Raw genomic sequence first — 14,016 nt, forward strand, 5'->3', positions numbered from 1 at the left:
CATCCCATTGTCAACGCTTATAATATGCACGTTTAACTTAAAATTGCTGATGCCTTCGGGCATTAGTCAACAAATTTTAAAATTTCGCGGTGGGATAGCTGCCCACCCGACGCTTTATTGCGTACAGCTACTGTGAGGAATTGGATATTGTAAGAAGTAAAGTATGCATTTTTAAAATAATAAATTAAGTATAGTAAGGTATCAACACGCATTATTTGAGGTGAACAACAATCGGGGACTTGGGCTTGCGAGAAGAGTAAAGAAGAACAACAAGAAGGAGTTCAACAATGCAAATGGTTGTATTAAAAATTAAATCCCAGAAGCGAACAGTTCCACACGTGCCTCAAAATTACAGTCGACGCATTATGCCCTGTTTCTATTTGCGCAATCCGCGATTACATTTATCATTAGATTACATGTATCATTATCCGGTGTACGCAGAACAGCTAAACATTCGCATTCTTCGCTCTGTTGAGTCCTACACTTGTGTCACATAAGTTCTCAGCTCGCTTTGTTTCGTTCACGTTCGCTAGATGGATTCTCGGGCAACTGCAACACGCAGCATGACATTTGATGCGAAGATTCTTCGCTATAGTGTCACACTGAATTCACTGCATTCAAAGATGAGATGTGCCGCGTTTGTGGGCCGCCAACAGCGCCACCCCCCTTTGAGAGGTTACGAAACATGGTTTATTTACTCTAAAATTGGGATTCAATAACAATAACTGTTCTTTCAAATTGCAGCAGTAAACACTAGTAGCATATAAAAGTTTTAAGACAACATGATTCTTGGCCGATCCTCCTGAGTGGGTAGGTGCCAATCGTCCCAGAAGCATCATCACCACCACCATCTAAATTCTCACAATAGAACAGCGTCCGTTCCTCTTCCGACTGATCGGCTAACAGAGAGGGCCAGGCGCCCCAAAATTATGCATCTGGGCTAGCTGCTGTGACAAGTCGCGAACCCCGCCAGCAGCACGATGCTGGACTACTACAAAATCCTGGGCGTCCAGCAAACGGCCCCGCTGGAGGAGATCAAGAAGGCGTACCGGCGGCTGTGCCTGCGCTGGCACCCGGACAAGAACCCGGACAACAAGGAGAGAGCCGAGCAGAACTTCCGCAGCGTGGTGCAGGCCTACCAGACGCTGTCGGACGAGAAGAAGCGCAGGGACTACGACTACCAGTGTGCCCTGTTGCGCGGCCGGGCTCGCCATCCGCCACGGAGGCAGGCGGCCCCAAGCCCCTTCACGACGCTCGAGGAAATCATCAAGGGTATCCACCGCAGGTCCTGGGAGACTGGTGCGGCGCCCCCGGACGGCTCTGGAGCGAGTGCGTCCTCCCATACGTCCACGCCGTCGGCGTTCGCGGCCAGCAAGCCGTCCGGTACCCGGCGCCACGGCGGCTTCCACGCGGGCATCCGGGTGGAGACCGGCGCGGACGGGTTCCGCATGGTGCACCACTGTACACTGGGCCGCGGCGCGATGCCGACGACCACGCGTGTGACGCACACCTCGTTCTCCGTGCACAAGCCGGCCTCATCGGCGACGGCGGCCGTGGTCGGGCACCACCGGCCCGCCATCCCCTCTAGCCGGCCCAGGCTGTACGAGGTACGCACAGTCATCTGTGACGGCGTCCAGAGGGTGTGCTGCTATGAGGACGGGGTCAGGGTGTCCACCGTCGCCCGCCCCGTGGCCCCCGTGCGTCAGGTGAGCGCCGCGTAGGTGGCCTGGTGTGTCGCAGTGTGAGAAAGGAGACGTGTGCTTCTTGTCAGGGAGGCTTTTTTTTTCTCTTTTCGGGACGGTTTCATGTGTCTAACATAAAGAGCGGACGCATTATATGGCTGACTCATTCCAAGTCCTTAAAATTCACCCGTGAGTCACGAGAACGCAATCAAAACTGCATTGTTCACTGTTCTATTGAACAGCTCAAGAATATTTGTTATACGTATGATTTACGCGGATTAGTTTCCCGAAGCGACTCGGGCTGAGAGAGGCGCTGTAGCGGAAGGCTTCGGATAATAGACATCTTTAGCTGAGCGTTTACGATCCGCTGCGCTCAGACCTGCGTATGCTAGCGTATTACACACAAACGCGTAGAAGGAATTGTAGTGCGCGTGACGTGATTTACACGCAGACGCGTAGAAGGAACTGTATATCGCGTCGCAGAACGAGCAGCGGAACGTAGAACGCACCTTTCACTCCGCTTGTGAAGTCGATTGAGCGGAGCGTGAAGGTGCGTCCACTTGGTTTCGCCGTCGTTTTGCAGCCATGAGCTGACCGCCTCTCGGCAAGACGTACTCGTCAAAAACGTGATATCTATGCATTCCCTGCACTATCGCGTCCCGAAAGTGGTGGCTACGTTTTCATTTCAAATAGATCAACGTTCGTAAACAAATCGTGCTCGCCCTTAGCGCTGTCTGTGGAGTGCGATAACAATCCAAGATTTGAAAGAGTTGATATGCATTATTTATCGCATATTCCACAACTTCATCTACGTCATCTGCTTCAATTGATAAAGATATCGCGGCAAAAGTGGAATCCGAAACCATCGTATTCGATCGACCTCCATCACTCAAGGCCTGTTCATGCCTTCGCTCTGCAGCATCGATCATTTGTTCTTAGCATGTTTAAGGGTACTAAGGTTGCTGAGCGCAAGCGTCTAGACACGGGGTGCGTTTCTCAAATTTCGTGCACTTTCTTGGAAGGCTGAAGAAACTTGAACCGCAGTAGCTATCATGAGGGAAATAAATTATTTAGATACATTTGCCAACAGGTGCAACTTTTTCACTTAGGATTTTGCATTTAAAGTATTTTGTGAAATGCGTTTTTTATTAATTATTGATAAATAATTAGAGCCGCCACGGTAGTGGATACAGTGCTCGGCTGCTCGACCCGAAAGACGCGGGTTCGATCCCGACAGCGGCGGTCGCATTTTGATAGCGGCGAAATGCTAGAGGCCCGTGTGCGGCGTGATGTCAGTTCACGTTAAAGAGCTCGAGGTGGTCGAAATTATCTGGAGTGATCCACCACGTCATCTCTCATAGCCTGACTCTCTTTGGGGCTCTTAAACCCAGAAACCAACGATAATTTACTACCTAAACTTGCCGTAAAGAAATACTCTGTTTCCTAAAAGGAAGGTGAAAAAAAAAAAAATCTCTTAGTGACCCTTATACATTCGCCTAAGACGACTCGAAGGCGAAGTCAATCTGGTGTGGCTTTCGCCTTCGAGTTGTGAGGCTACTTCATCATTATAATCATCATCGGAGCTTGAGCGGTAACGGGAGTGAGTAGCCGCGCACTTTGTTGGTGCTGTGGCTGATGATGATGGTAATGAATTACAGCTGAACCCTTTGTAACGGGCTGGCAGCTTTCAACCACCCGCTCGTCAGGCGATTCACATGGCGTGACGCCAGGCGCGATTCTACGCTTCTGCCACGCAATATCGCATCTGTTAACGCGACTGCTTGCCCGAAATGCGACTGTACAGGGTCCTTTTTTTTTTTTCAGAACGTTGTCAAGCACTGGCGTGGCTCTATGGTAGAATACTTGAATGCCACGCAGAATACCTGGCTTCGATTGCGGCTCGAACCCAGATTTTTATCTTATTTTTAATTGAGGTAACGTTGGTTCTTATACCGCACGCCGCGCTTTTCTTCTGATGAGGCACTTAAGGCTTTCGCCTTAACAAGCTCGTTGCCTTTTCGTAAAGCAAACGTGGGTTTTCCGAAGGCTTGGCACGAGTTAGCTGAACTACCCCGCATGGTCCACTGGTGTTAGGTTAATCTGGAAGCTCGGAAGGTGTGAGTTTGGTGGTAGTGATAAGCTGTACTGATGCTGCGCATGCACATAAGGGCCTTATTTATGCTCGGGCTCGCGCGGTGCATTGCGTTGAAGGGAAGTGAGAATGCAAGGAAGTACTGAGTGCAAACAGCGTGTCGTTATGCAGTGCACTTTGGTCGCTCCTCCTAGACGCCAAATGGGCAACGGAGACGATAAAGCGACAACCCAGACCGGTGCTATAGTACTAGCCTACGCGCTGGCATTTGGGTGCCGCTCGGTATTCCACGCCGCTAGGCGCTCTCTCGGAAGCCTCCGTTTGACGGTCTCACCACAATTCAAAAGTGTATTGTGGTGAAGCTTACATAAAGTTGCGCGGCCAGTCCGCAAAGCTTACAGTATACCGCAGACGGTTTACTTAATTTTCCTTAATCATCCTCTTATCACTTTCATAAGCACCTTTATAAAAGCCAGCACTTTAGGCCACTTACTAGTTTACCCAGCACGCAAGTAATACATGTGCACGTTTAATTTCTTAACTCAGCATTGTCAAAGAAAGAATAGAGTGTAGCGTTCCTTTTCGCAGCTCACCGTAATGAGCTTCGTGAGTGGCCGGAATTGGCAATGTCGGCAGAAAAGCCTCCAATTTCAGCAGCCGCCTTGAATTCTAATAAGAGCTTAACAAACGCTAATTACTCGCGCTTGTAAGAAACGTCGCCTGCACGGAAAGACCGTGGCGCGGCTTTAGGCGGTCTATGGTATTGTGTATATGCGCTTGCACACACGCGCACAAGTACCGCAAGAATTGTGAGAACAGTGCCTACACAGGGTGTTTTTTTTTTTCCTTTTTTTTTCGTTGTCGTCTTTGTCGCGAGCAACAATGCTTAAGTTGTGGTTCCTGGTGTAGTTGTAAGGCGTTGTACGCGACGCTGCTCTTTCAGATCGTTCCAGGCGCAGCCCATTCTTATGCAGTTCAGCATTCTAGCGCGCATTAAAGCAGGCGTGGGCAAGGACGAATACGCCCGTAACCTTTGGAAAGCAAAAAAAGGAAAAAAAAATCGCGCGACGCGTGACTCATATTGCACGGTTGGCAGGAGAAGCTACAGCGCTGCCGGCCCACGCTGTGCTTCCACGCCGGCTGCTCTAAGAGTCCCGACACGTTTCGAGCTGTGTAAGGATGAACGGCGGGGAGAGAATCCTGCACTTTCTGCGTAACGCCTCGCGCATTCCACGACCTTGGTGCTCCCGGCAAAAGGGGCCTCTCAAGAGTGCCAGATAGCAGATTCTGATCTGACTCGGTTCTTATTCCCCGCTACAGAAGAATGAGAAGAAACGGTGCCAGTTTTCGCGCATTTCTTTCTTTCTTTCTTTTTTCCGTCTTCGGAAAGTCGCCGAGGACCGCATATTGCAGGAAGTGCTTCTACGACCGTTCACGTTTTAGGCCTGTACGTATATATGAAGGAGTGGGCCCCTAGGGCGTGTAATTCCCCTTCTTTGTATGCGTGAGATTACTATAGCATGAAATCCGCCATCTGAAGTGCGCTCGCGCCTCGGTGTGAACATTCCGCTGAGCGTGCGTGGACGTGAAGGTTCGCGCTTTCAGGAGCTCAACTGCAAGAACTCGCCTGGAAATAACATCGCGCGCGAGCTGAGTGACCTCTACTCATATCTCATCGATGAAAACGAGCTATAGCCGAGGAAGCGTCCACTCCGCACTGCACAGCGCATGCGCTGAGCCCTTAGTACTTACATTCTTGTCGCCTAAACTGATCCACAACCACCCAGGATGTGTCATGACATTGTTAGTGGGAATTGAAAGGCTCTGAATTAGAGTGAGAATTGAGCATGCTTTTGGCGGCGATTTAAGTTGGATTTTGCAATTTTAAACTAGCACGGGAAGTCGGCAAGAAAAATAGATAAATAAAACAGTACGTCGTGATAAATTGCGGAGAAGTCTTGGTATAGCTCAAGGAGGATGGTAGTACATAGTCGGCTGTTATTTGGTGCACCATACTCAGTTTTAAATATTGCAGCCTTGGTGTTATATGCGCATTTGCACTTCCTTATGGAGTGCGTATTAAGGAAAAAAAAAACATTCACGTTGACGAGCGGCGTTGCCTTTGCGCCAACGAGTGGAAAGGCAGACTCCTGGCGTTCCTCATTGCATGTCGGCTCACGTGAGTGTTTCTTCTTTTTTTTTACGCTCGTGACCTTGCTAATGAGTGTATCCGAGTTCGGCGGCCTATGATTCAACACATCAGCAAACATGAACTGCGAGAACATCCGCTTGATGAACGAATATTACTTCCTTATACAGTTACCTTCCCACAAATGCCGGCACATAATTTCTATTGCGCTCACCTATATCACTTCAGCGCGTTTCGTAAGCATGACTTCATCCTTGCTGCAGACGGAAAAATTCCGATACAGAGTGTTCCACGTATTTGCCGCGCAACCTCTGACGGGCAAGCCGTGCGGTGCACTAAAGAGACCGGTACACGATTAAAATTAGTTGCGAGACCCTTTCAGCATGCGTGAACGCTGTAGACGACATAAAGAGTTCCTGAGAAGTGCTCTTTAATTTTTTTTTTGTCACGTTAATGACCGGTGTCATAACCAGGGCTGTTGCGTTCCCGACAATCCAAAAGACAGACGAGGCACGCGAATTTCGGCGTCGTAGTTCTTCTTTTTATTGATGTACTCTACGTTTCTATATAAGGACTGTACGCCTGTTGCATTTACTTTTCCAGCCTGACACGCATCCCATGGTACTGACCCATCGGAACGGATCCTGAAGCCTCTGTGCAACTGCGAGAAGCCGGAAGACCAACGTTGTTTTGCTTCACCGGTCAAGTAATGGGATTTTTTTTCCCCTTAAACATTGAATAAACAGGGCGCCTTTGTAAACGTTAACGTTTCTCTAGTTATCACTATCGGCCGCAATTCATGTTATTTGCAATCACTTTGGCATGCAGCGTGAATGTCGGTTTGCGAAGTAACGGCGTTTCTCTATGGTGGACTAAATCATTGCCCGCTGATTCGTGGCAAACTTTTTTGCTTGAAGTAATTTTCTGCTGACTGCAAAGTAACGTTACGCTTAAGCGTTTTCTTATTTTTTTTTACCCGTCCATCACCGGCTGAGATTAAGTATAGCTTGCGTTGAGAAAAGCTGGAATAGCGTTGGTGCAAAAGAGCGCTGCATGATTTTAAAAGATAATACGACATGCACAAAATGAATAGTGAACATTTTTTTTCTTTTTGCTTTCATGTTTAAGTATCTTGATGTCGCATAAGACGTATAACCCTATACTAGGTACCTGCGCGCGTGTTTCGTACGCGAGCAGAGAGTTAATCGAAAACCTTCCACAAGAGCAATGTTAGCTACTTTTTTTGACAAAGCTGTGAAGTGTGTGGACTATGGCTTCGGAACCCGCAAATTTGGGTCTCGGATTCTTGACTTGAGACTGCACCACAAAATACGCGAGAATTTTCGTAAACTTCGTGGTGCAATATAAGGGACCAGAGTGTTCAAAGACTCTTTGAGACAAACGGCAGCAGAGCCGATTTTTAAACATTTACCGGTACTGTTACATAAGCACAATAACAAGCGCACCTCAGACACATTTATCTGCCTGTACTTTTCCCATGAAGACGAGTTCTCATAGAACCGATTTAGACCGAGATGTAATTCTGCCAAGGTCTCTAAGTGTACATTAGTGTAAAGCCGTTTTAGATATCTTGAAAGGTGAGAGCAATTCGACGGTCGAAGAAAATTTTAAGGCAACGTGCCAGCAAACGATAAACTCGTCGCTTGGGATGCCAGAATACGAAAAAAAAAAATTAAGAAAGATGAGACAAGCAGACAATGAAATAACAGTGCCCGAACGTATTCATACAGGGCCCGCCTCGTGATCGCAAAAGTCGGTATTGAATAACTGCGCCATGTTTTAGCTGTGCAGTGTTTTATAGTGCCATCAATAAATTATAACGTGGTTTATCGATGATTATCTCCCAGCGCCGGTATATGCTTGAGAGATACATTCCTAAATCGACGACCGTCTTCGTAGCGCCTCATCAAATGAAGATAGCATATAGGCAACGCCGCCGTGCTTGATACACTGCCTGATGTTTAGCCTACATAGGCCGATCTGATTCTCTTTAGTCCCAGTCGCTGGACCTTCCTCAGTTATTATGTAGTTTCTTTGGCGCGAGCTAAGTACGCCGTATCTAATATACCCGCGTGTCGCTCCCAATTCGAGCCCCCTGGTACAGACAGTTGAGAACGCGATTCCGGAACAAGCTCGCCGGCATTCGAACCTGCCTCTCCTCCGCGTAATGAGCATGACTCGCCCCGTACCACTTTACTCTCCAGCCTATTCCTTGGCCACAAATCTAGCGGGCGCAATCATTGTTCAAAGCTCCGCCAGCGGTATCCAGGCTTTCGTGCGACTCAAGCGGGAGCGCATTTTCCGAGAACGGCTTTTAGCTCGGAATTCCATTCCATCGCATCATTATTCTAATGCGCACTCGCGCGCATCCCACTGCCGGCGAAGCGAGTTGGCTTGGTCCGCTACGCATCGCACAGCTCACGGAGGAGAGACCGCTTCTCCTAAATAGCGGTGGCTCTTGGTTCTTTTGCTCGTGCCTTTAAGCGATCCAGCGTTGTAGTGGCGCGCACGTAACGCAATGCCTTCATGCGTATGCGAGAGGCCTAAAAACTATACGCACCGAGCGGTTGCTAAAACCCTTTTCGGCCCCGCCCTTACAGTGGCCCGCCATCGCTGCAGCCGAGTTTTGGGGAGCGCGCAGGATTATTCCCTTCATCAAGGCATGGCGGGTTCTTCTCGCCACGCGTGTGCCCCTCTTCAGACGCGCATGCCTACGCAGACGAAACAACCGGGCCGCCGCCAGTAATTTCGGGCTCGTCCGTCGAACGCAACCCCTCCGCCCTTCCTCGGTTCCGTACCGACAGGGCGCTCGCTTATTAGGGCGCAGCCAAAGAGCCCCGTTTTACGACGGGCGGCGAAGGGGGCAACTCATTTGAATAATGCCTGCCACCGGGATCTCCGCCATCCTCCCGAAAAAAGCGGGCCCCTGGCCCGAGCGCGCATGTGTGCGCGACCCGCCGTCGCACTGTGCTCCATCCATGGAAGTTGCAGGCACGCGGAACCATGCGCGCACTCGCCGAGCTCTGCACCAACGCGCGCCGCAGCGCCGGGCTTTGGAGCCAGGGCACTGCAGCCCTTTGCGCACGTACTTCAGAAAACTCGCCATCTCGCGATTGCGTCGTGCACCCGCCGAGATTTTCGAGAGAACTCGCAGGCGCCGAGGCCGCCCGCACGCTCTCGCGCACTCTCTGCTTGGTGCGCGTACACTTTTGCGTCCGCAGTGCGCGCGAAGCAGCATTTCGTCCTTTGCGCCGCGGCGACTGCGTTTTCCTTTATTGGTCGCGAGACCGAGGCCTGTAATTGCGCGCCAAAGTGCATTAGGAAGCCAGGCGCAGGCGTGCGTGCGGGCGAGCGAGCGAGAATATACGAGGGATGTGTGGTAGCCCAACGGCTTGTTGCTCTCACGTTCGCTCTGAGCACCGGCCTGATTGTCTCGTCGCGTCGCGAGCCGCGGCGTGGGCGCGGAATGCGACTCTCAGTGGAATACTAAAAGAGCGGCAGGCTGTTTCAATGGAGTCCGCGTTTCGCAACATTTCTTAAGCGCGGCACTTCTCCGGGACCTTTCTTGTCCGAGAGAGTTTCTCATTAGCGTCTGCTTGCGGTGCCTCGTTTCACCGCGTCCCCCCCCACATATGTGGCGACTACGATACGCGCTAAGAGCGAAGTTGAGACATGCAAGCCACACGGAGCCTAATGAGAGCACATGCGCTGCGCAACCTGAAATTTATGGAATCCAGCGACAGTGCAGACGAAATTACAACGCGATATTTTCGTCGCGCAAGCTTGCGCTGAATTGCAAATGTGCTACATTAACGGCGCGGCGCCTTATTATTAGCGTTGCCCGGCCATCCGTTGCTAGTTTTGGTTTAAGAAAACACGAAAGCTCTCTTGCAACTAGGTGTTCATTTTTTTGTTTGTTTGTTTTGTTCTTACTAGACATAAATGTGCGCATTGCGTTGTCGTTGGAGATTGTAGCGCTATATTCTCAAGCACAGTATCTTAACGTGCAACGTATCGAACCGAGGTTAGAGGAATACGGGCACGTTGAGCTTAAGAAGCGGTTATACGCACAAGCACACGCTCAGTTGCCGTGGCGTTCTGCTGCTGCATGAGCACGAAGTCGCAGATTCGATGCCGGCCGAAGTGACCGCATTCCGAAGCCGGAATACAAGAACGTTGCTTTACTTATATTTATTGTACGTCTCAGAACCCCAGAACGTCGATGTTAATCCTGAGCACTTCACTACAGCGTCTCCTTAGCCTCCGAGTTCCTTTGTGAAGTCTGATTCCATTATTTGAGCGTGATTTTTATGTGCAATAAATTAGCAGCTACTAAAAGGACGTCATACTTTGTGAGATATCACATAATTTTACGCGGCACATGTGCACACATTCAGATTTTGAAAACACTTAAAAACGTCACCTGTGTGGAAGGACCGTACGTTACCAGAAAGACAAGTGAAAGGCTGTCCGTGCAAGAGTACATTATATAGTTTCGTTGTCCTGTCGCACGGAGCAGACCACTGCTGGTTCTCATGATCGAACGAAGAGATTGCTTAGTAGCCGTTGCTGGTTCTTGAAGCTAGCGGTGTCGCAACTCACCAGTAGCTGCTGCCACGTAGCAGCTTAACGAATTCGACGACGAGCTTCCCGGGTTTTGCTTACTAAACGGTGTAGTCGGTTTTTTCATTTTATAAAACATCTGGATAACGTACAATGCTAAGGCATTGTAAAAACGCATTTCTGGCACAATGGATGGGTGAAATTGTTGCGTTTTGAAGGGACATCGATGAACCCCCAGTTTAAAGAATAAAACACTTTTGCCTACATGTACGTCATGCGTGCTTTGGGGACTTAATTTGTAAGTTAGATGGACCGGTGGAATTTTCCCTCCTTTTTTAATGGAGGTACTCACTGCGTTCATTAAACAATATTTGTTTAATACTGGCTTCACCGCAGTATAAATGTGCAGTGCGGTGAAGCATACACAATGCATTGCGGTGAAAGGAACGGAAGAGTTTGAGCAAGTACTGAGTGCAAACAACGTGTCACAACGTGCCTTGACCACTCCTCCAGGACACCAAAGGGGCAACGGAGACGGCAAGGCTGGAACTCTGACTGGTTCTAGCATTGGTCTATGCTCTGCCGCTTAGGTGCACTGGAGATTCTGCGCCACTATTACCTCAGGGGCTCTCCCGGTCTCTCATGTGCTCTCAAGCTTGCCGGTCTCACCGCAACTCAACCATGCACTGAGGTGAAGCCTATCAAATAACATCAGTTACCATGGGACGCATACAAAGCCCTTGGCCTTCCTATATATTCTGGGTAACGGGTAATTTCGACAAGCTTCATGATATAGAAGGTAACTTCGAACGTACGCGTTCACATTCATTAGAACAACATAGGTAGAGTTGGGTCAAGCACGGCAGGAAAGCCCCTTTTAAGTCCTGGATAGATATTGAACGCGCGTGTTTGATCTTTATCTGTATTAGTATAAACATTGCGTGTAATCGGCCATGTGAGACTGAAGAAGTAAGATGCAGTAACTACATTCTGCGGAGTGAAATGATATTCAAGACACATACGAACGTTGACCGCTGCTTTCGTTTAACACATAGCTGGCCCCAGAGACTGCTCTAAATTAGGCGAACTGAGTTCGACACTAGGTCGGTGTCTGGAACGCTGGATGTTGGCTACGTATCTGGCTTGGTCCAGATTTTAGCATCAGGCGAAAGTTAGTACTCAGCGAATGCCGCTAATGCGTGGTTTCTTTTTATCGGTGGTCTGCTAATAGTTTTTTCTGATGTTGCGGAAAGCATTCTTGGCAACATTCATTCTACCGTGAAGACAGGTGAATGTTAAGGTGAAGGGGACGGTTCGATCGTTGGCAGTTTGCGCCGGGGCTTACGTAGCGCTCGCTTCGCGTGATTCCCTTTCATGCAATATCCGCAACACCGCGCATTTCCGCGGAACTCATTCGCCAAGTCATCTGCGTCGCAACGTGTGATAGAAACAAAGGGCGAATATTTCCCTGGCACATATCTCGGTGTACGGAAATATGGCGCCAGCGTCGTTACGCAGCGCGGTTGAACCGCGACGCAATGTGGAATGGTGCATTGCACAGACGCTATCGTGTAGAAGTACGAACGACGTGGTACATTATCTGGAGTATCGTTCCGGAAACCGAGCCGCGGATAGTATATACTTGCGGCGTACACCTAAAGGACACAGCACATCTGTCTGAAGCATCTATAACCGCAAACATTAGCAAGCATGCCCCATATACATATCTTAGACTTTGTAAGAAGAAAGCGAAACTACGTTGTCCTTTTTTGCAGGGGCGTAGCCAGAAATATTTTTCGGGGGGTGGGGGGGGGGGGGGGTTCAACCATACTTTATGTATGCTCGTGCGTGCGTTTGTGTGTGTGCGTGTATATATACGCAAGCAAAACTGAAAAATTTCGGGGGGGGGGGGGTTGAATTCCCCCCTTCCTTGGCTACGCCCCTGCTTTTTTGTATGTCTGAGAAAGTTACTGCTTCTTTTCTTCCTCCAACTTACCAACTTGGATGTTTTCCGAGACTCTCTCGAAGCGTCTGTTTTCTCCCAACGGGTAGAACTGGCATGCTGCAAAGATAGAAAAAAAAAGAAAGAAAAAAGTTAGGGCGGCGACATTAAAGCAGTTGCACACATCAAAAGAAAAAAGAAAAGGCAAGAGGAAAGATGAGAGAAGTAATGGAAAAGACGGTAAAAGAGGGTGTACAATTAGGAACAAGTGAGGAACGAAAAAAAAAAAGAACGAAATAGAGCGAGAGTCACGAAAGCCAGAACGCGTATCTTTAACGTCGCTACTAATGTAATTGAAGTCGCAGCACTTTTAACCACGGAGGATCAAAGACGACGAAAGGGAGAAAGAGCGAGAGAAAATAAATGGGGCAAAAAAGAAGATGCCGCGGTGGGCAAAAGCAAAGCCGCGAAGCGCTCGGGCGCACAATGCCTCGGGCGCGCACCAAGCGTAGCCCGGTCCAGTGTCGTTTTTCCCGCCAGGCGGCAAGATTGCACCGGCGACAAAGACGCCAACTGCGATATCGGCCTAATAAGAAGCCCAAACAGGCCGGGCAGCGTCCCCAAACTAATCACGGCGGCGCCTCGGTGCGCGCCGGTGGGATTACTGTCACCGGCGCAGGTTGATGCGAGGGGTGCCCGAAATCAATTCTCCGGGCGAGCTACGGCGTATATTTGACAAGACCTTTATCGGAGCGCCCGGATGAGGCGCAGATGGAAAACAAGCCTCGGAAGACACGTTCGCCGGCAGCCGCGAAAAAAAAGAGCGGGAAGCAGTGCTGCCGCAATGCGCACCGAATGCCTCGCGGGCTTCCTGTATAGCTGTTACTAGAAATCCGAGCTGAGGCAGCACGATTAGCGGTATCTTTTAGAGGTAGCGATAGCCATGAACGGGGATGACGGGGGGAGAAAGGGAGGTAAGTTCCACGGACGGCCTACAGATGAATCATCTGCGTGAGTTTGCACAAGTTCGAGCCTCCTTTTCGTGCAGATTAAGCGGACAAGGGTGTAAGCTGTTCTCGTCTTCGTTGGTGTGTACTGAATGTGCGTGTTTCCATCCCTGAAATGTGGCTATCAGAAAGGCCACAGCCAAATGCCTCCGTTACTTTAGACCGCATCAGGGCATTGTAGCCCAGGACCTTACTTCGGATGCTGTTTTGATGATGATGGTAATGGTGATGATGACGTATGGTGCTTAATGGCGCAAGGGCCAGTGACGGCCAAAGGGCACCGAGCCGATGCTGTTTTGAGCCTTCCTGTGTAACCTGGAATGTCTGAACTTCCTACTCATAAGTGTTACATGTCACTGGTTGCCCTCCTCCGCTAAAGATATGTACAGTGTCGGAATCGACTGGAATTAGTTCTTGCGAACAGTTCTAGCATATGAGCTTTCAGCGAATGCGGCGGGCGCAGTAACGCATTCTTTCGGAACGATGTATGAGTATGAATTAGAATTTAATAGGTCGTTTTTCAAAGGAGAGTGCTCGTGACAGCTTCAAACGTGGATCTC

The 14,016-nt window shown here is 49.5% G+C and overlaps 2 protein-coding genes across 3 annotated transcripts in view; one reads left to right on the forward strand and one right to left on the reverse strand.

Annotated features, from left to right (window-relative positions):
• The window catches only part of LOC119397454 (protocadherin Fat 4), a 171,425-nt gene extending 158,859 nt beyond the window's left edge, over positions 1–12,566 (reverse strand). For both annotated transcript variants that reach the window (XM_037664897.2, XM_037664890.2), the window contains exon 1: positions 12,504–12,566. The gene's annotated coding sequence lies outside the window, so the exon portion shown is untranslated. The remainder of the gene's footprint in view (positions 1–12,503) is intronic.
• LOC125757013 (dnaJ homolog subfamily B member 8-like) lies at positions 911–1,721 on the forward strand. Its single transcript, XM_049412081.1, has one exon. It carries the CDS (start codon positions 981–983, stop codon positions 1,719–1,721), a length of 741 nt encoding a protein of 246 aa, XP_049268038.1. The 5' UTR covers positions 911–980.
• Positions 12,567–14,016: the final 1,450 nt, after the last annotated feature.

The sequence above is a fragment of the Rhipicephalus sanguineus genome, chromosome 1, assembly GCF_013339695.2.
Source record: "Rhipicephalus sanguineus isolate Rsan-2018 chromosome 1, BIME_Rsan_1.4, whole genome shotgun sequence".
Lineage (NCBI taxonomy): Eukaryota > Metazoa > Arthropoda > Arachnida > Ixodida > Ixodidae > Rhipicephalus > Rhipicephalus sanguineus.